At 47.3% G+C, this 20125-nt stretch overlaps 1 protein-coding gene across 1 annotated transcript in view; it reads right to left on the bottom strand.

Annotated features, from left to right (window-relative positions):
• Positions 1-263: 263 nt before the first annotated feature.
• The window catches only part of Ak8 (adenylate kinase 8), a 105485-nt gene continuing 85623 nt past the window's right edge, over positions 264-20125 (bottom strand). Inside the window, exons 11-12 of the mRNA XM_035446942.1 lie at positions 2655-2735; positions 264-623 (exon numbers count right to left, since the gene is read on the bottom strand). Coding sequence (XP_035302833.1) covers positions 386-623; positions 2655-2735 — 319 coding nt within the window. The 3' untranslated portion in view covers positions 264-385. The remainder of the gene's footprint in view (positions 624-2654; positions 2736-20125) is intronic.

The following is a 20125-nucleotide window of genomic DNA, read 5'->3' as shown; positions in this document are numbered from 1 at the left end:
TGTGTCTCTTTACCTCGTTTTTCTTTCCTCCCTCCCCCCTTTCCCTTTCGAATAAAACGTTTCACTAAGCTCTGTCTGCCTGGCATCGGTCATCCTCGCCTGCCATGGAATCCGCCACGAGCTTTATTCCTAACAGGATGCTGCTGCTGCTTTAGGTGGGCTTTATCTACATCTGACTTTAGAGGAAGGCCTAGCATCTAGCATTCCACCGCACCCCCCATGGGCCTCTGCCCTGTGTTCTCAGACTCCCTAAGGAGGCTACCTGAGGTTGTGTCTAGCATCTTTATTGGCGGGGTTGGGGGGTGGAGGGTAGGGTGGATGTCTGCTGAAGGTCATGGGCAGAGGATTCTAGTGTCTCCAGGGCTTGCTCCTGGCTTTGCACGTATCAGGTCACTTTCCTGGGCAGAGGATTAATGATCCCGCTCTCTATGTACTCGAAGACTGTGTATGGGTCCTGGTCTGCGTTGACAGTGATAGCCCGCTGGTAGTACTGCTCCAGATCCCCAGAGTTCCTGTAGAACAGGTCCGTTCGAAGCCTGATATACTCCTCTGAGTCCTTGGGGTTCTGCAGGAGACGGGCCTGGACCTCAATAGTGGGAGGAGGCTTGTACATAAGATGGAACCTATGAAGGAGGCAGATGACAAGGGAGTCCTCAGTCCTCTTGTTGACCATTCTAGAGTGCCCTTGCCCTGTAACCGTTACCACCAGCCACAAATGCCAGCCATGCACTAGCTGGGTACACCCTGGACTTCTGGGATATGAAGTTGTGGTCCCAGAGTAAAGGTCAGCCAGGGTTTAGAATGTAAAGTAAGAGCCAGTTTTCCCTTTGATCTCAGAACTCAGGAGGCCCAGGCAGGCAGATTTCTGCAAGTTCCAGGCCAGCCAGAGCTCTGTAGTAAGACCCCACCTGAAAACAAAACAAACAACAAAGCCCAGGTTCTCCCCTCCCCCACAAGTGTGCAGGTGCTGGAGGTCAGAAGACTCCCTGGAACTAGAACTCCGGGTGGTTGTCAGCTACCTTTTGTGGGTGCTGGGACCCAAGCTGAAGTCCTCTGAAAGATGAGCAGCAAGTGCTCATCTTTGCAGCCCCTGGCTTTTGGTTGTTTTTTGTTGTTGTGTTTTTGTTGTTATTTTTTGGTGTCTTTTTGTTTTTGTTTGTTTGTTTGTTTGTTTGTTGAGACAGAGTTTATTCATCAGGATTCGCTAGAGGAACAGAACTGATAGAATGAATATATATGTGAAATTTATTAGAATGGCTTACAGGCCGTGGTCCAGCTAGTTCAACAATGGCTGTCTACCAACAGAAGATCCAAGAATCCAGTAGTTGTTCAGTCCCCAAGAATGACTGTCTCAGCTGGTGTTCAGTATATATCAGAATCCAGAAGAAGTAGACTCTCATGCCAGTGAAGAAATGGACTTGCCAGAGAGAGCAATAGCAAGCAGGCAGAGAGAGAGTGAGAGAGAGAGCTTCCTTCTTCCATGTCTTTATTTAGGCTGCCAGAAGAAGACATGGCCCAGATGAAAGGTGGATCTTGTCATCTCTAAAGAGCTGGATTAGAAGTGAGTCTTCTGCTGGGCAGTGGTGGCGCACGCCTTTATTCCCAGCACTGGGGAGGCAGAGACAGGTGGATCTCTGTGAGTTTGAGGCGAGCCTGGTCTACAAAGAGATTTTCAGGACAGCCTGGGCTGTTACACAGAAAAATGCTGTCTTGAAAAACAAAAAACCAGCCGGGTGTTGGTGGCGCACGCCTTTATTCCCAGCACTTGGGAGGCAGAGGCAGGCAGATCTCTGTGAGTTCGAGACCAGTCTGGTCTACAAGAGCTAGTTCCAGGACAGCCTCCAAAGCCACAGAGAAACCCTGTCTCGAAAAAAACAACAAAAAAAAGAAAAACAAAAAGAAAAACAAAAAACCCAAAAACTAAAAAGCAAGAGAGAAAGAAAACAAAATCCATCATAGGCATACCCAGACTCTTGGTTAATTCCAGATGTAGTCAAGTTGACAACCAAAGATGGCATCACACAGGATTTCCTCTATGTAGCACTGGATGTCCTGAAACTCCTTAGTAGACCAGGTTAGCCTCAAAGTCAGAGATTCACCTGCCTCTACATCCCAAGTGCTGAGATTAAAGGCACATACCACCACAAAGGGTTTATTTATTTTTATTTTTGTGTGTGTGTGTGTGTGTGTGTGTGTGTGTGTCTTTGTGTGTGTGTCTACGTGTGTTTTGGGGATTAAACCCAGGTCCTCCTGCTTGCAATGCAAGTACTTTACCATCCGAGAATTCCCCAGCTTCATCTGGTCTTTTTTCATCCTTCTAAACACTGTTTATTAAGTACTAACAGCCTGCCTGTCTGGAGCAGCCATTTTTGAAGCCGGAGTCGGCTGGGGACTAGGAATACAGTGGCCAGATACTTAACCAGGATGTTGCTGCTGGGCCTGGCACATTCCTTCCCTCGCTCTTGCAGACAGGGAGCCAAAAGACACACCCAGAATGCACTACACAAGCCTGTTTCTAGCCTCTGTCCGGAGTGGCCAGTGCTATCCCGAAGCAGGTCCACAATAGCACTGAGTACCTTAGTAGAGAAGTGGCTTTGCAGGGGGCCTAGCCACCAACAGCCCTCCATAACCAGCCACCAGTAACCCTGACCAACCTTTCTCCTGTGACAGGGTCAGTCCTTCTCAGTGTCAGTCGCTCTAGGATGGAATCCAATGGCACATTAAGGAAGAACACCCTGCAGAGAGAGACCACGATAGCCATGTTTGTTAACTGTCTGGACCTGGCAAAGATTTGATGGCCTGCGCCTGCTAATCCTGGGGAGACTACTCCCTCTCCCTGGCTGACACTAGAGATATCAAAAGCTGACCTGGCAGCATGACTTTTGGGTACATAGCAAACCCACCCAGAGCCCAGAGCCTCACCCTCCTTCTCCAGGCCAATAACACTCCAATGACAGATACTAGGGTGACTAAACCCTGCCTAGTAGCCCAGAACCCTCAAGAATCATCCATTGGCCACTATGGAGTCTACACTGCCTTGTATATTCCTCCCCTTCCCCCTGCTGTGTCCTCCCCTTGGTGTCTCCCTGTGTGGTCTTGTGGGGCATTGGCCTCTCTGTTGTCACTCATTTACCTCTATAAACTAAATCTTGCTACAGTTAAGACAAGAACAGTCACCCTGGTCACCAGAGGGAACCCCAGGCCAGACTTTTGTCACCCTAGGGCCAAGGTTGGCATTATTCTCTTCCAAGTGTGCATGTATGTGTTTCAGGGATCAGAAGGTCTGCCCCAGCTCCCTGAGGCAGCCAAGTACAGCTATTTAGACCCTGCCTGGGCTGTCCTTGCTCCCTTCCTCTTGGCTGGAAGATCCCTTTTCCCTCTAACTCTCTCATGCCTGTGGCTTGGCTGTGACCTGGCTTGTAAAGAGCCTAGACTGAGCTCAGGGCTCCCCCTGGCTACAGAGGCTCTGGCAGGATGCAGACCCAAGCCAAGCCAGGCATGTGCAAGGCAACTCCAGCCCTTTCTATGGGAGCTTCATATATGACTTCACAGTAGGAGAAATGGAAGCCCTGACTTACAGAGAGGGCCTCCCGAAGAAGGCAGCTTGCCCAGAGCCTTCAGGGAGGTGGGCAGAGATGGTAGGACTAGGCATTGTCTGAGGCTGATACCTCATTGTTTGACTGACACAAATAAGTAAATCTCTTCTTTTGTTTAGGTTGGCTTCCTCTGGGTTCCTTCTCATAGTTACTCTTTTTAAAAAACAAAACAAAACAAACCTTTTATTTATTCATTTTTTAGGAGGTAGTGGAGGGCATGTACTACAATGTGTATGTAGAGGTCAAAGAACAACTGTGGGGTTCCCTGCACACTCTGTGGGAGAGGCAAGAAATGAAACTCGGTTCAGCTTGACTTAGTTAGCCTCCACTGGTTCAAAGTTCTGGAGTCTGACTCCAGATGGTTTATTTTAGCCATATTTAAGCATAGTACAATTTTGGGGGAAAGTTTCCTGATGACAGTTAACTCATTCCCAAAGCTTAAGACATGTCTACATTGAAACACTTTGGGGGTGGAGGGTTGTTTTGTTTTTTGTGTGTAGCCCTGGCTGTCCTGGAACTCTCTTTGTAGACCAGGCTGGCCCTGAACTCACAGAGATCCACCTGCCTCTGCCTCCCAAGTGCTGGGATTAAATGTCACCACTGCATAGCTACATTGGAACTCTTTACAAAGTACCTATGGTTTCTTCAATAAAGATGGGTTCTGTTGACTCAGAAACAGTGCTCAAGATAAGGGTCTAGGAGAATGACTGAGGTAAACACAATGCCTGTAGGAGTCAGGATTGGCCTGGCCCTAAGATAACATAGAAGTCTCTGAGGCTGTTGTAAAGTACACCTGACATCTCTCATAAGGATGGTTTTGTGGACTGAGAAGCAATGCTCCAGATTTAGAGGGAGGAAAGTTGGGAATAAACAAACATAGTAGTCTGGGGAATTCAGGTGAAGTCTGGCCCTACAGATAACAAAGACCACCAGGTTGTGAACTATGGCCTTTCCCAGCATTCCAGGTGGAAAACAGGTAAACATCTCCTTCCTCTGAAGAGACAAGCCTGTGTGTTTAACTTTCCTGGTTTCCTTATTGCTTATGTGCGCACAAGGACCTCATACCCTCTACAGACAACTTGCAGGAGTCGGTTTTCTCCTTCCACCTGTGGGTCCCAGGGATTGAACTCAGGTCATCAAGTTTGGCAAGTGCTTTCACCCACTGAGGTATCTCACCAGCCTTAGTTACCTTTATTGCTCTGATGTAATACATGATAAGAAGCAATCTGGGAGAGGAAGCATTTATTCTGGCTCACATTTCAAGGATACAGGCCTCATAGTGGAGAAGGCATGGTGGCAGGAGAATGAAGCAGCTGCTCACTCAACGTTGTGTCTGCCATCAGGATGTGGAGAGCAAATGGGAAGCTGGGACAGGTCATTAAAAGTGAAGGCCTGCTCCCAACCCACAGTGATGGGCTTCTACCAGATAGGCTCCACCTCCTAAAGGTTCCAGAACCTTCCCAAAAAGCACCAGATGTTTACACACATGAGCCAATTATGGAACTCTTCACATTCAAAACACATGGCACCTGGCACACTTGGTATCATACTAGAACATGTATGAACTCAAGAAAAAAAAAAAAACAGCTAATGGGAAAGCAGAGAGAGATGTTCTTTCTCAGGCCAGCCACTCCCATGGAGACTTATTAGTTATGAATACTGGGCCTTATCTTATGCTTCTTTCTTGTTAGATGATGAGAAACTTAACATGGTTTCATCTATGTTTTGCTTCAGAGCCTTTTACCTTTCTTTCTTTCTGTATATCTTACTTTCCTGCTGTCTCCAGGTCTGGCTGGGGGCTGCCTGGCTTCTGGCCTGGGTGTGCCCCTCTCTTTCTCCCTTGTTCTCTCCTTCTCTCTAGCTTAGATTTCCCCCTCCCTCACTTATTCTCTCTGCCCACCAGCCCCTCCTATCCCTCTTCTGCCTAGCTATTGGATGTTCAGCTTTTTATTAGACTAATCAGGTGCCTTAGGCAGGCAAGGTGAAACAGCAACGCATCTTTACATAATATACATCCTTACATTGTTAAACAAATGCAGCATAAACAAATGTAACACATCTTTACTTAGTTAAAGTAACTTACATAACATACAGTGTGCATAGCACTGCTTAAATTAATACATTAATACATTAAAAGAGTAATTCATTATTACAACTAAGTGAGCTTTAATTGGGGAATGGAAGCCTAGTTTTTTTAAATCAATTTTAAATTTAAAGTGAAATTCAATATATTTTTAGACTAAGTAGACAGGATCTCACTATGTAGCCTAGGTGGCTGTCAACTGCTATACAGCCCAGGATTCTCAATCCTCCTGCCTCAGGGTTCTGAGGGTTACAATTACAGGTGCATGCCACAACAAAACAACCAACACTATGTAAAACGTGGAAGACTGAATATTTTTCCCTGACACTGGTAACAGGGCAAGGATGTCTGATCTCACTGTCCCTCTTCAACTGATTCTTGTAATTGGTCCTCTGACCACCACATGTACACGCACGCACACAAACACACACACACATACACATATACACACACTAAATGTAATTTAAAAAAAACCCTCTGTGCATCAAAATACATTTAAAAAATCCATAATGGGAAAATTATTTGCAAAACACATATCTGATCAAGCATTTGTATCCAAAATTCAGGAAGTATGAACTACATGCTCAGTTGGTAACACCTGTGTGCAGGTGCCCTAACTGCTCTGGTATCTCCGGAACTGACATCCAAAGGGGAAAGTGTGTCCTCTGAAGATAGTTTCTTGAAAAGGGTTCCAGTATATCAAAAACCCATTCTCTGCCATGGGAAGACCTCCTTTCAGGTTGGAAGGCACCAGGGCTCTTTCTGTTCAGACCATCTGTGGCTGTCTCTGGCTGTGGTATAACTCAAGGTGTTTCCTCTCAGGAAGAATTACACAGTGACCACCATTGAGGAGGACCAGGAAAGAGGAGAACTGCCAGTGAAAACACAAACAGTACCACAGACGAGTGTGATGGAGTGATGGAGGCTGAGTGATGGACAAAGCACATTGCCTGATTGGAAGCATCATCCAGGACATGGAAGGAGAAAACACCAAGGTAGTCCTCCTTCAATGGCAAATTTTACAATGTTCCAAGAGCACAAAGCAGAAGTAGCCAGTTCTTCGATTTCTTCTTTTAGATTTAATTAATTTTATTTTATGTGTATGAGTGATTTGCCTACATGTATAACTATGTACCACATATGTACCTGGTGCCCACAGAGGTCATAAGAGGGCATTAGATCCCTGGGAACTGAATTATGGATGGTTGTGAGCCGACATGTGGGTTCTGGGAATAAAACTCAGGTCCTTTGCAAAAGTAACAAGTACTTTTAGCTGCTGAGCATATGGAAGCCATAAAACATCCTTAAGGGTCATCTTTGGGGGGAGGGGGAAAGGGGAGGGGGGGGGAGAGTGTGAGACAGGCTTTGGAAGCTGTCCTGGAACTAGCTCTTGTAGACCAGGCTGGTCTTGAACTCACAGAGATCTGCCTGCCTCTGCCTCCCAAGTGCTGGGATTAAAGACATTCATTACCACCGCCCAGTCCTCAAGGGTCATCTTAAGGAACCCTGCCCACCTCATTTTGAGACAGGGTCTCTCATTTTCCTAGAGCTCACTGACTCAGTGGTGCAGGCTAGCTGGGTCTCTTCCTGTCCCTGCCTTCCCTGGGCTAGGATTACAGACATGAACCAGGATGCCAGGCATTTTCCCATGAGTTTAGCGGATGGACCCAGAAAGCACTTCACCAGCTGAGCTGCCTGCCCAGCCTCAGTTTCTACCACACATTCTCACCTCTCCACCAGAGGACGCTCAGTCCAGATTAAAACTATAGCAGGTTCATCCCTTAAGCACACCAAGTTTCTGGACGTGGGCTGTGGCTACCTTGTTGGTACTGTGTCCTTCCTGCCTGACAAATGCTGAGAGGACACACATGCTGAAAGTGGACAGGTAGGTGTGGACACACAAACCGGCCTGATGCCATCATAGCAAAGCTCAGCTTCAATTCCATGTAGTTGGCTTCCTGGTCTTCCAGACAGATGCCTGGGTCACAGGCCAAGCCTGCAGATTCCTGGAATTCACTGTGGAGAGAGGCTGTGCCCAGGAAGAGCCGTGCAGAGGAGAGTCTGGACACATGGCTTCTCTGGCCAGGGTTTTAAAGTGCTTGCCATGTGGCTGTTTCACTCTGATAAGCATATATGAAATACCAAAGGGCAAACGCCTCCACCTGATCCTACCACCTTGGGCATCTTGTGTCTGGCCTTGGGGCAGCAGTGACAGTCCCTCTCACTTCCAGCTCCCATTCCTTCAAAACAAGGGCTCCCACCGGCCAGTTCTTGTTGAAAAAACGGTGCATAATTGACAGTGCAAACCCACCCTGGCAGTACCTGCAGTCTCTCCAGGGGCAAGCAACAAACTTACTCTCCCTGCTGTTAACTAGTAAATTAGCGAGCGCTCCTGGCAGTTTACGAAGTGCATTTCCAAACACAGCAGCCCAGTTGAAGGAGAATGACCCAGAATACTCCTGCATAATCCAGCTCCTTTTAAAAGCCCTCTTAAAATGTCTACCTCCTTCACCACTGAGAAGAAAAGAAAAAAAAATCTTTTCCTCTGCACACTGCCACCCAGGAGCTCCCCAGACAATAAGGGAAAGCCAATTGTTGGAGCCAGGCAATTCTGCAAGCTTTTCCCACAGAGAAAAGCAAATGAGTTTAAGGCAAAAATAACAGGGGACAAAGCTGGCCACCACCTGTGAAGCAAACCCTTCAGCAGGGTTCCCAGGGAATCCGAGACATCTCAGGCCCTTCTTGGGGCTTTGTAGGGACAGACACGAGGAAGGAGAAGTGTGCAACTGTTGGAATTGTCCAGGTAAGGCTTCATCCAGTGAGGTCTCTGGCTGCCATGTGCACCCTCATCCTGGCTTTGGATCAGATGAGTAGCAAAGGTCTGAGATCCACATCCCTGAGACAAGAAGGCCAGGCCAACAGGGCACTAGACCTTACCTAAGCCCTCAAGGGCACTTGTGAGCTTGAAACATCTTAACAGGAACAGTTTTTTTCCCCCTCAAATCTGTGTTCAGACTCCCCCATCATTCTGATGTCCTAAAAACTAAATTCTAGGGCTCAGGAGATGGCTCAAGAGGTGAAGTGCTTGCCTTGCAAGAATGCCAGAAGGCCCTGCTCAGTCTGCAGAACCCATCGAAAGAGAAAAATAAACAGGGCCTGAGAGTATGCACTGACAATCCCAATGCTGGGGAAGGCAGAGACAGGTGGAGTCCTTAGAGTTTGTGATTAGCCATCTAGCTTGCTTGGCAAGTTCTAGTACACTAAAAGACTCTTTCTCAAAAGAAGGTGGGCAGCTGAAAGAATGGCAGTCACTGTTGACTTCTGGCCTCATCTGTCTGCCTGTCTGTTTCTCCTTCTCCCTTCTTCTCCTTCTCCCTTCTTCTTCTCCCTTCTCCCTCTCTCCCTCTCCCTCCCCCCCCCTCACACACACACATGCATGCACACACACAATTCCAGTTTTGGGTTTTCGTGTGTGTGTGTGTGTGTGTGTGTGTGTGTGTGTGTGTGTGGTTTTTGGTTTTTTGTTGTTTTGTTTTTCAAGACAGGTTTTCTCTGTAGCTTTGGAACCTGTCCTGGAACTTGCTCTGTAGACCAGGATGGCCTCAAACTCACAGAGATTCTCTGCCTCCTGAGTGCTGGGGTTAAAGGATGCACCACCACTGCCTGGCTTTTTGGTGCTTTTGACGTACACAATTAAGTCACAGATCCATCTGTCCTTTACAGCTAGACCAACATAAATACTGACAACAGAGTGCAAATACTTTTTTTTTTAAGAAAAAAAGGTGTATATATGTGTGTGTGTGTGTGTGTGTGTGTGTGAGTGCCTGCCATGTATGCATGTGTGTGCCTGATGCCCACAGAGGCTGGAAGAGGGTGTTGGATGCCCTAAACTAGAGTTACATGCAATTGTGAGCTCCTATGTTGTTGCTGGGAACCAAATCCATATCCTCTGCAAGAGCAGCAAGTGCTCTTAGCCACTGAGCCATCAGAGAATGCAAATTCTTTTGTTCTGACCACTATCTTATTAACCCAACCAAACAGCCCAAGTGCTGTGGGAAGATGTTCTAGTTTCGGTTCGATTACTGTGATAAAATGCCCTGACAAAAATGACTTAGGGAAGAGAAGGGTTTACTCTGGCCTGCAGTTCCGGGCTACAGTCCATCACAGCTTGGTTGTCACAGTGGTAGGAACTTGAAATAGTTCACATTTCAAGGTCACATCATCTCTACAGTCAAGAGCAGAGAGAGAATAAAGACACCTTGCCTGCCTGCTTGCTTGCTTTCAGCTAGATTTCTCCTCTTAACTATTCAGGAATCTCTGCCTAAAGGGTCTTCCTAGATCAATTAACAATCAAGACAACCACCCCCACTCCAGACATGCCTACAAGGCAAAGTGATCTAGAAAAATCCTTATTAAGACTCTCTTCCCAGATCATTATAGGTTGTATCAAGTTGATAGTTAAAACTACCCAGAAAGGTTTGAAAGCATCTTCCTTGTGGGACCCTCTTGTTTGAGATGACCATAATTTCCAAATGAGGAAACACAGAGACATTGACTTGTGAGCACTAGTACAACAGAAATTCCACGGCGTAGAAATGTGCTCATGATATATTAATTGAAAAAAAAGTATATTGGGACAGGGGAATATAGCTACATTGGTAGTATGCTTTGCTAGTATGCATGAGGCCCTGGGTTCTGTCCCCAGAACTGCAGAAATTGGCATGCTGATCCATGCCTATAATCCCAGCATTTAGAAAGTAGAAGCAGGAGGATCAGAAGTGCAAGGCCATCCTCAGCTTCACTAATAGGTTGAAGGGTAGCTTGGCTACATGACACTCTGTCTCAAAAGTAAACAAATAGGTGAAATTGTCTGATGCCACTTAAAATAGACAGGAAAAGTTTGACATGGTGGTGTGTTATTCCCAGATCACTCAGGAGACTCACACAGGAGGATGCCCTTGAGTTTAAGGGTTGGAGGTCAGCTGGGACAACATAGTGAAACGCTGTTTCCAAAAACAAAACAGAAACCAATGGCTAGAATAATAAAGGTAGCCATACCTTGATATTGGTGGGAGTGCAAAGCTTACACAATCCTTGTCCTCATCCTTGCTTCATGGTTTGCTCGTAATTCAGTTTATGCATGTCATCGGGAGCCTTGAAAATTTCTCTGGTGTAAGTTCTCCCAACATAGTTGCAAGCTGCCTACCTGACATCGCTGAGTGTGGAACTGGGAAATGGCGCACAGAGTAGAGGCTAAGGAGCTGGAGCACACTGCCTGTCACATGCTGCAGCCTCTGAGGACCAGCCAGGACTATGGCCCTTCTGGTGTGGGCCAAGAATTTGGCCACATGGCTATGGGGTTCTTAAGCCTTGAGCTGGCCCCTGTGGATACACTGCCTTACCTAATCCTCACATCATCCTGTGAAGCTGTGGTACTAGGACACATCACACATTGACAATCACAGGCCATGAAGGGCAAGGCTCTGGGTAGTTAAATTCAGCTGAAAAGTGGCCAAGACTTGGCTTTAGGACTGCTGCCAGGTGTGTGCCCTTAAAACCTCTGTACTTCACTTATTTCCCTCCATGCTGATGACCCCTGCTGTGTGCCTTCAGGAGGCCAGAGGCATGAGCATGATGGTTTCCATCCCTTGTCACAAATACAAGGGAGGGACCTGAGACTTACAGGGGCTGATTCCTACCCTCCCAGGTCCACTTCTTTTGGGCCTACTAAAGCCATTATATTCTGAGGGAGTCTTACTTTTTTTTTGTCCCACTGGCCTACCTGCACCATCTCCTTGAAGATTTCAGAAGTGTTTTGCTTCTTGGCTTCAGTTTGAATCTTTGGCCTTTTGTTCATCACCACCATTGCCATTGCCATCACCATTATCACCACCACCAATACCATTGTCATCACCCCACCACTCTCCCCATCACCATCATCACCATCAGTCCCTCAACACTGTCATCCCCATTGCTGTCATCATCATCATTGGCAGCAGCAGCTCACTACCTTCATCACCACCATCATCATCCCCATCAAAAACTTCTGCCAACACTATGTGCCGGAGCTTTGTACTAAGTGCGCCACGCATTGCTGCACCACCCTCCACCACAAGAAACACCTACATAGGAGCTCCGATCCTGACCATTTCAAGTGTTGTCTCCAAGTTGGACTCCAGGTCCATCAGACTCCAGGATGCTCTATTGCTGCCCTGCTGTGTTCCTATATGTCAAATAACCACTATTTATTCCCCCAAATTGTTAAAACATTCCACAAGTCTCTGGTGAGACTTAGGAACCACAGAGTGAACACTGAAGCCACTTAACTCACAGGATGTAGCTGGATTTAACTGCTCAGGTTTCTCTGTGGCTGCCCAAGGATGACTTACTCCTCACCCCCCTCATGGAGGATGGTACACAGCTAGCTAGCTGCCTCTTGGGGCAAAGACAAACAATGCAGACTGTAAAAGACTGCTCACCCCCAACTGCCTTGCCTAAGGAATCCGTCACTGTGTTTCTTAAATCTACACTTTAATTACTCCAAAATTATCCTAAATCCTTGCATAAGAACAGCAACAGCCCTCTTGTGAAAATTTTCACTACAGTTAGTTGGGCTATGTCTAGACAGACACTCAGTTAAAAGAGAATAGATAAGGTCTTCAAAATAAAGGCAAGGAGGGCATTCTACCCAGGGGTCAGAGTGGGGGGGCAGAAACTTCCCATTTTACAGACAGAAAGGGAAGATAATACCCATTAGCTTGGCAACATAATAGGCTTTACTTCTGGAAAAAAAAAAAAACAAGCCTGATTAAATATTAATAGCTAGTGGTATTAATTAAGGGGGAAGAGTCCATCAAGAGAACCCCAATATGTTTACAGTGTCCCCAGGAAACTGGGAAAATTCACAATCAAGTGTGTAAATGTTCTAAAAAAGGGTCTTGAATATTTTATGAATATTTGTCATAAAACAGAAATAATAACCACTGTGCAGAGCTATTAGAATTAATATTTATGCCGCCTGCCATGAAATATTCATGGGGACAGAGAGAGGGGGGCTGTAAGACAAGAATTAATTTACATTGGGCCCGGTTTACCCGCTGGCTTGATGTTTAAAGCCAGTTGACAAGCCTCCCTATGAATCCACCAGTCACTTCCCTGCAGTCTAGGACTTGGAGGGGGTAGGGGACTGGTCCGGGCTGCTGACAGCTCACAGATTGAGTTTCTGACAGGCCTGAAAAAAAACCCTAAGTGGCCCCCCACCTTTTTTCCCTTCTTCCATTGCCCAAGGCGCTCTGTTCCGAAACCATTCGTCCCATCTCCCCTTCCATCTGCTGGAATTAACGAATTAATGAGCGCCGATACACTTTACTGGTGGGGCCCTATGAATGTTTACAGGCGATTAAATTATAATGCAGGGGGCGGCTGTATAATTCATGAACCAATTAAAGGAAGTGTTAGTTGATTTGATGGGATGAGGACGTACAAAATGCATTTAACTAATGGGGAGCCTCGGGCTGCTGAGGGCCGGCTCCCCTCTCAGATTACGAAGCTAATTGCCCGACTTTGCGGGGCTGTCACAGATAGCCATGCATATTTCATTGTTCTCAAATACTTCAATTGTCTGCGTCAGTGTTGTGGCTGTAATGTGGAGAAGCCAGGCCAAACTTGGGTGTCCTTACAGTGTCTGGCCTGGCCTCACCAGAAACCTAGGAACCCAAAGGTCCCCAGCCATTAGGTGATTAAAAGGGCTCAGTGTGTGATCAATCACCTTTTGTTTTCCTAGGAACACTTATTCCAGAAGCTAACTTCATGACCTTGGGGACCCTTGGGACTTGACCCCCTTTTTTTCCAGGGGAGGTAGGACTTGAATTCTGCAACCCCCTGTATTGTTTCTACCCTGTGAGCCCTCCCCAGCCCCGTCCACATCCAGAGTTCAGTTTTCCTCAGGGCAGCCCACTTGCCACTAAGTGTCTCCTCCAGGCCTGACTTTGTCCTTTGGTACAGGGCAGCCTCTCGAGGGCTTCATTAATGCAGATCATGGCAAATTTGGACTCAAACTTAAATGTCTGCTACTGGACGCCCGGAAGCCTCAAGAAAGGAAATAGGAAAAAAACAAAACAACAACAACAACAAAAAAAACCAAAACTGTACCCATCCCAGGCATGAAAAGACCCTGTCATGCTAGGAAGAGGGAGGGATGAGAGGAGGTGAGAAAGGGTCCTACTTCCAAGTCAGATCCAAGGGCTGCTGGAGGGGGAGGGAGAGGCTGCCTTCAGACTCCACCCACTGAGAAGTTAGTTTCCTAGCTCTCCTCAGATGGCCAGAACTTCCATACAGACTGACTGGTGCACACATTCATTTGCAATTCATGTGAAAGTCAGAATTGCCTTGGAAGCCCAGAGACCACAGTTGGATTCTGGAGCAGGGGGAACTCTACCTAAGGGGCAATAGAGACATCGGCACCCATGCTGGGGTGGACTGATGGGGTCACCCATAACCCTGTAAGTAGCCCCTCACTTGTACTCTGTAAGCAAACCCAATACACTTGTCAGTTTGGGTAGAATCCTGAGTTTGAGGCAAGCCCAGGCTACAGTGTGAGACTCAAAAAATAAAAACAAAACCTGATGGCATAGACTACAATAGTCCAATTTTGCTCGACGAGGATCAGAACAACTGGGGTGGGGGCCGGATAGGCAAGAGGACAACCAAAAGGGCCACCTACTGTTTTTGTTTGTTTGGTTTTTGTTTTTTCCAGACAGGATTTCTCTGTATTGCTTTGGAGGCTGTCCTGGAACTCGCTCTGTAGACCAGGTTGGCCTCGAACTCAGAGAGACCTGCCTGCCTCTGCCTCCCGAGTGCTGGGATTAAAGGCGTGCGCCACCTACTTTATACAGATCCATTTGCTATATTTGTATCGCGACTGTGCTGTTTCTACAATTAGGGAAAAACATTAGCCAGAAAATCCTCAGAGAAAGATGTCTGTTTATTGTTGTTATGAGGATGTGGGGAGTGGACGCTACCTGCTGGACGAATGCTCTGCCACGCCAACCTACACCCTGACACTCAAGAGATGACCTTGTGTTTATTTCTCTTAAATGTTTATCTTCAGTTTATGTGTGTGAGTATTTTGCCTGCATGAGTGTATGTGTATCATGTGAGTACTGTGCCCGTGGAGGCCAGAAGAGGACAGATCCCCTGGAACTGGAGTTACAGATGGTTGTGAGCCACCATGGAGGTGCTGGGAACTAAACTCAGGTCTTCTACAAGAGCAGCCAGTGTTCTAAACTGCTGAGCCATCTCTCCAGTCCCCAAAGGTAATCTTCTAAAAAGGAAAAGCATCCATTTTAAATGAAAGGAACAGCAGAGTGGGGGTGGCATGTGTGACTGGGCCAGAATCTGTCCTTGTGGCAGAATTTAAATGCTCTGGTTTTGCTTTTACTAAGGACTGAACTTAATACCTCAAGCATGCTATGCTGGGCTTTACCCTCAGAGACAGAACTAAGTTGTACAGGGTCCGAGTGACACCTCATGTTTCCTAGAAAAATCCCCTGATATGACGTCAGTGTCCTGCCACAAAAGTAGACAGAGGACAAGAACACATGGCTACTAGATTCTGAGGATGGACAGAGGCGGGATGAGTCTGACCCGAGTGCCAGTTGTAAGAGGGGCTGGTGAAAAAGTGAGAACACCTCAGTACAGACCAATGCCTCAAGGATGGGAAAATCAATTACTATTATTCATTCAACAAACACCTCTCCAGTGCCTCCCCACGATGTTCCATAGGCAAGCAACACTAGCATGGCGAACAAGTTGCTCACCACGGCTGCTTCCATACAGACATCGGGCACACCATCTTGGAACCTGGGGTGGATCCCACAATTTGGGGAAGATGCCATCCTGGGACAGGTGGTCCTGGGTTGTGTAAGAAAGCAAGATGAGCCGGGCGTTGGTGGCGCACGCCTTTAATCCCAGCACTCAGGAGGCAGAGGCAGGCGGATCTCTGTGAGTTCGAAGCCAGCCTGGTCTCCAGGATAGGTTCCAAAGCTACACAGAGAAACCCTGTCTCGAAAAACCAAAAAAAAAAAAAAAAAAAAAAAAAGCAAGCAAGATGAGCAAGCCACAGAGAATAATCCAGTAAGCAGTGTTCCTCCATGGCACCGATTTAAGTTCCTGCCTCTCAGTCCCTGCCCTGAGTTCCTGCTTTGGCATTCCTTGGTAATGGACTAGAACTGTGAGCCAAATAAACATTTTCATCCTCCAAGTAAAAACGTAAAATAAAATGCAATGTGTTTTCACTAGAATTGAGAAAAGGGAGGATTAAAATGACACTCTGTCCCTGAGTTCATACTTCTCACTTTGTGTCTTTGCAGTCTCCTCTTAGGAGATGGGACATGTTTACCACCTACCCTGCAGGGGCAGAATGCACCCTCATTGTCCTCTGCTTTGTTGTTAGTTCCTGGGACAAGGCCTGACATACAGTAGCTACTTTGTAAATGTTCACCAACTGAAGTGTGCCAGCTCAAGAATCTCATCCACAGAATCAAAGGTCTCTGGAGGGTGCATTAGTGAAGGCGGTAGATGGACTTCAGCCACAGAGAACTGACACAGAAAGCCAGTGTCATTGCAGAAGGATCTCAGGACAGCGCTCATGGGGGCTTGGCATGGCATCTGCGTCTGCCGTCTTTTCATTTCCTCCAAAACATACTCCCTCTGCCTTACTGTCTCTGAAGTATTGACATGTATTTATCAAGAGTTTCCACAGTGTCAAGAGACAATCAGGCCTGCATGAGAGTCCCTTGTGGGCTAGGCCTTGTATCCCCTCCCTGTGTCACCTGAGCCTCTCCTCCTCAGGCTCTGCCATAGCCTGGACAGGCTGCTCTCTCTTATTTTCCTCCATGAATGCTATTCAGCATGAAAGGGGCAGAGATCTGCAGAAGACACAGTCTGAGCTCTCCCAGAACTAACCCTGAGCTGGGGAGAGATCTTAGTAAGATGCTTGTCCTTTTGGAAATCACCAGTTATTAAGGTAGTGGCATCCGTAGCAGTTGCATTATGACTTCCCAGGGTCGGAGAACCCCAGGAACCTTGAACTCCACAGTCATTTGGTCAGCGAGTGCCTCCTATCCTCAAAGATTTCCAAGTGGAGAGGTTTGTTTTTGTGGACCCATTGCTGGTAGGGTTTTTTGTTTTGTTTTATTTGTTGGTTTTTTTTGGGGGGGGGTTGTTGTTTTGTTTTTTCTCATATGGACACCTTTACAGAGACTGAAAGTGTAACCTCTGTCCACATTCCCAACAGTCCCTTTGGGTTCTGATTCATTTTGTTTTCGTCCCTTTCTGAGGAGACAGAGAAACAAAGGCTCAGTCTCATACACAGGATTGTCCCCAGGAGGGAAGTACTCAGACTTGACTAGGCCAGTGGTTCTCAACCTTCCTAATGCTGTGACCCTTTAATACAGGTCCTCATGTTGTGGGGACTTCCTAACCATAAAATTATTTTGTTGCTACTTTATAACTATACTTTTGCTACCGTTACTAATCATAATTTAAATATCTGATATTCAGGATGTCTGATATTCAACCTCCTCAAAGGGCTCTTGGCCCACAGGTTGAGAATTGCTCTACTAGGCTTTGAGTGCAGAGCCAGTGGTGGTTGGGGGGGTGGGGGTGTCTGCAGCTAACCCACTCATTAAACAATCATGTTGCTCACTTTAAAACTTACTGTTCAAAACAAACAAACACCTCACTGTTCATGGTAACCAAACCCTGAAACCTTCCTGTCTTCGACTCACAAACCAGGGTCTCCAAAGCATAAGTCAAACCTGAACTGCCCTCTCCCCCCAGATGCCAACAACCCTGCCGACACGATTCCAGGTTCTTTCTCAGCTGGCTGTGGTGGTTCACAGCCGTGATCCTAGAACCCAGGAAGTCCAGGCCAGCCCCGATGGACTACACAGCAAGATCCTGTTCTTGACACCTTTCCCAATGACATCTTTCTGACCACACCAGGTGGCGGGTGGTCCCCTTCTTCAGAGCTCAGAACGGGTTTTGCTAATTTACCTCCTACCACAGAATATGCACATTACCAAGCCCACTTTGCAGAAAAGAAGAATGAGCTGCCCAAAGTCATGTGACCAGTATATGCAGAACAGGATCTGAACCTGTGCTACACCTGTTCTGCAGGGCAGTAGCTTTTCCCCACCTACACAGCAACTCCACCCAACCTGGGGGCACATTCTCTACCCTGGACAGTGTCCCCAACCCCCACATCATGGTGCACATGTGGCCTGCTGAGCTGAAGCCGCCCCTGGCTGCCCTCTGGGCTGGGGCTTTGCAATTCCTCATCGATGCCGTTGAATGTTGATGCCTTCTGGCAAGCTGCACCTGCCGTTATGTAACACAAGGCGCGGGGCAATGCCCACATGTAGCAGCGCAACCCTCCACGTGTGTGCCTTTCAAATTAACATCCACATACCCATAATATGGCTCACTCAAGATCATTACCAACCCCACACAGACAACTCCTTGGATTGGTGTCTGGAGAGTTCTGCCTGGCTGATTTTCTCTGTCTCTAACCACTTTAAAACTAACTGCTTCCCCAAGCCACCCCCCCACCACAACCCCCAGACCATTATGGTCTGAAGTGTTTATTAGCCTCTCTATCATGATCAAGATTTTATGAGCACTCTATTCAAACTGTGAATTAAATACAGAATTCCGGACCCATCATGTTCCAGTTCAGTCTCTATTATGCCACAGTGGTTGCCCTGGGCACCCAGCAGATGACAACTGAACATGTTTGACCAGGGGCAGCTAAAGTGACTGACATTTCAATCCAGGGCAGCCACAGGGGTTAGGATGATGGTGGCGGGGCTGGGAGCTGAGGAATGGCTTCCTCTGGCTCTGTCTCCTCCAACATGAGACTATTCACCCACCTAGCATGATTTAGGGAAGATTGCTGCCCTCTTACAGCCGAGGGAGTGGGATGGTGAGGTAAAAAGATTTCCCATTCTTTTGACAGCAGTACCAGCTTTCTGATGGAGTCATTTGGGCTACTCCTGGGCTCTACTGGTTAATCCTGTTCTCCATGGACAATTGCTACAACTCATTGCTGTCTGTGTACACTGTTTCATTTGCACCACAATTGCTACAACTCATTGCTGTCTGTGTACACTGTTTCATTTGCACCGACTTGCACCGTCCGTACTTCACACAGGCATGCACTATTGATCCCACACTGGAGATGAAGAAACTGGGACTCCATGAAGTAAGCCAGGTAGATGGAGGCTGGCTCTGCCCTTGACCTTGGTCCTTCCTGGCCCTTTCTCTGTCAGGCTATAATCTCTCTTCCCCATGAGCTTCTTGCTCATCCTTGGGGCCCACCAGCTCCAGAAGTCTGCCCTGCCATCAGCTCACATGCACTGGTCTAGAGTGCAAGCTGGTCTATGTGTTCTGGTCACTCAGAACAACTCTGCTTAGGGCTGCTCTAGAATACAGCATGTGGTCGCTAAGCATCTGTTTACTGACACGAATTCAGACTCAGCTGTCTGACTCCAGGACTGTACTTCAAAAGGATTCATAGTCCTGGCATGTTCAAGCCCCCTCCTGCTCCCCACTCGCCCCCACCTCACAGGAGAGCAATAGAAACTGGAGTAAAGAGCAGAGCTGACTGGTTCAAGGGACCTATGCCCACTATGAGTTAGCGCTGCCTTTTGCCCATCCCCCACAGTGACTGATCAGCTCCTACCTTCTCAAGGTGGCAATGCACATCTCCCCCCAAAAGGGACTTTTTTTAATGACTGGTCCTAGTAGTTCCCAGCCTGTCTTGTGTTGCTTGGGGCTGGCCACTCAAACGGCTAGAAATGGATGTGATTGTTACTAGTCAAATATTCTACATATACATTAAAAAGTAACTACGGGGGCTGGAGAGCTGGCTCAGTGGGTGAAGTGCCTGCTGCACAAGCAGGAGGACCCCAGCACCCACGTAAAAGTGACTTATGTAATGACTCCAGTGCTTGGGAGGCAGAGACAGGCACATCTCTGGAGCCTGCTGGCCAGCTAGTCTGGCTGAAATGGCCAGCTCCAGGCTCCGTGAGATCTTGTTTCTAAAATTAGGTAGATTACAGAGATGGCTCAGTGGTTAGGATCACTTGCTGCTTGGGCAGAAGACCCAGGTTCAGTTCCTAGCACCCACATATGGCTCACAACCATCTATAACTCCAGTTCTAGGGGATACAACACCTTTTTCTGGCCTCCACAGGCAGTGCACACACATGGGGCACAGACACACATGCAGACAAAACACCCATTAAAATAATTTTTAAGAATTTAAACATGGAAAGCAATAGAGACCTCCAATCTTGACCTCTGGCCTCTGTGTATGAACCACAGGGAAGGGTGAGTATACACACACACACACACACACACACACACACACACACACAGAGAG

Source organism: Cricetulus griseus, chromosome 6 (genome assembly GCF_003668045.3).
Source record: "Cricetulus griseus strain 17A/GY chromosome 6, alternate assembly CriGri-PICRH-1.0, whole genome shotgun sequence".
Taxonomy (NCBI): Eukaryota; Metazoa; Chordata; class Mammalia; order Rodentia; family Cricetidae; genus Cricetulus; species Cricetulus griseus.
This window is presented reverse-complemented; position numbering and strand designations above follow the sequence as displayed.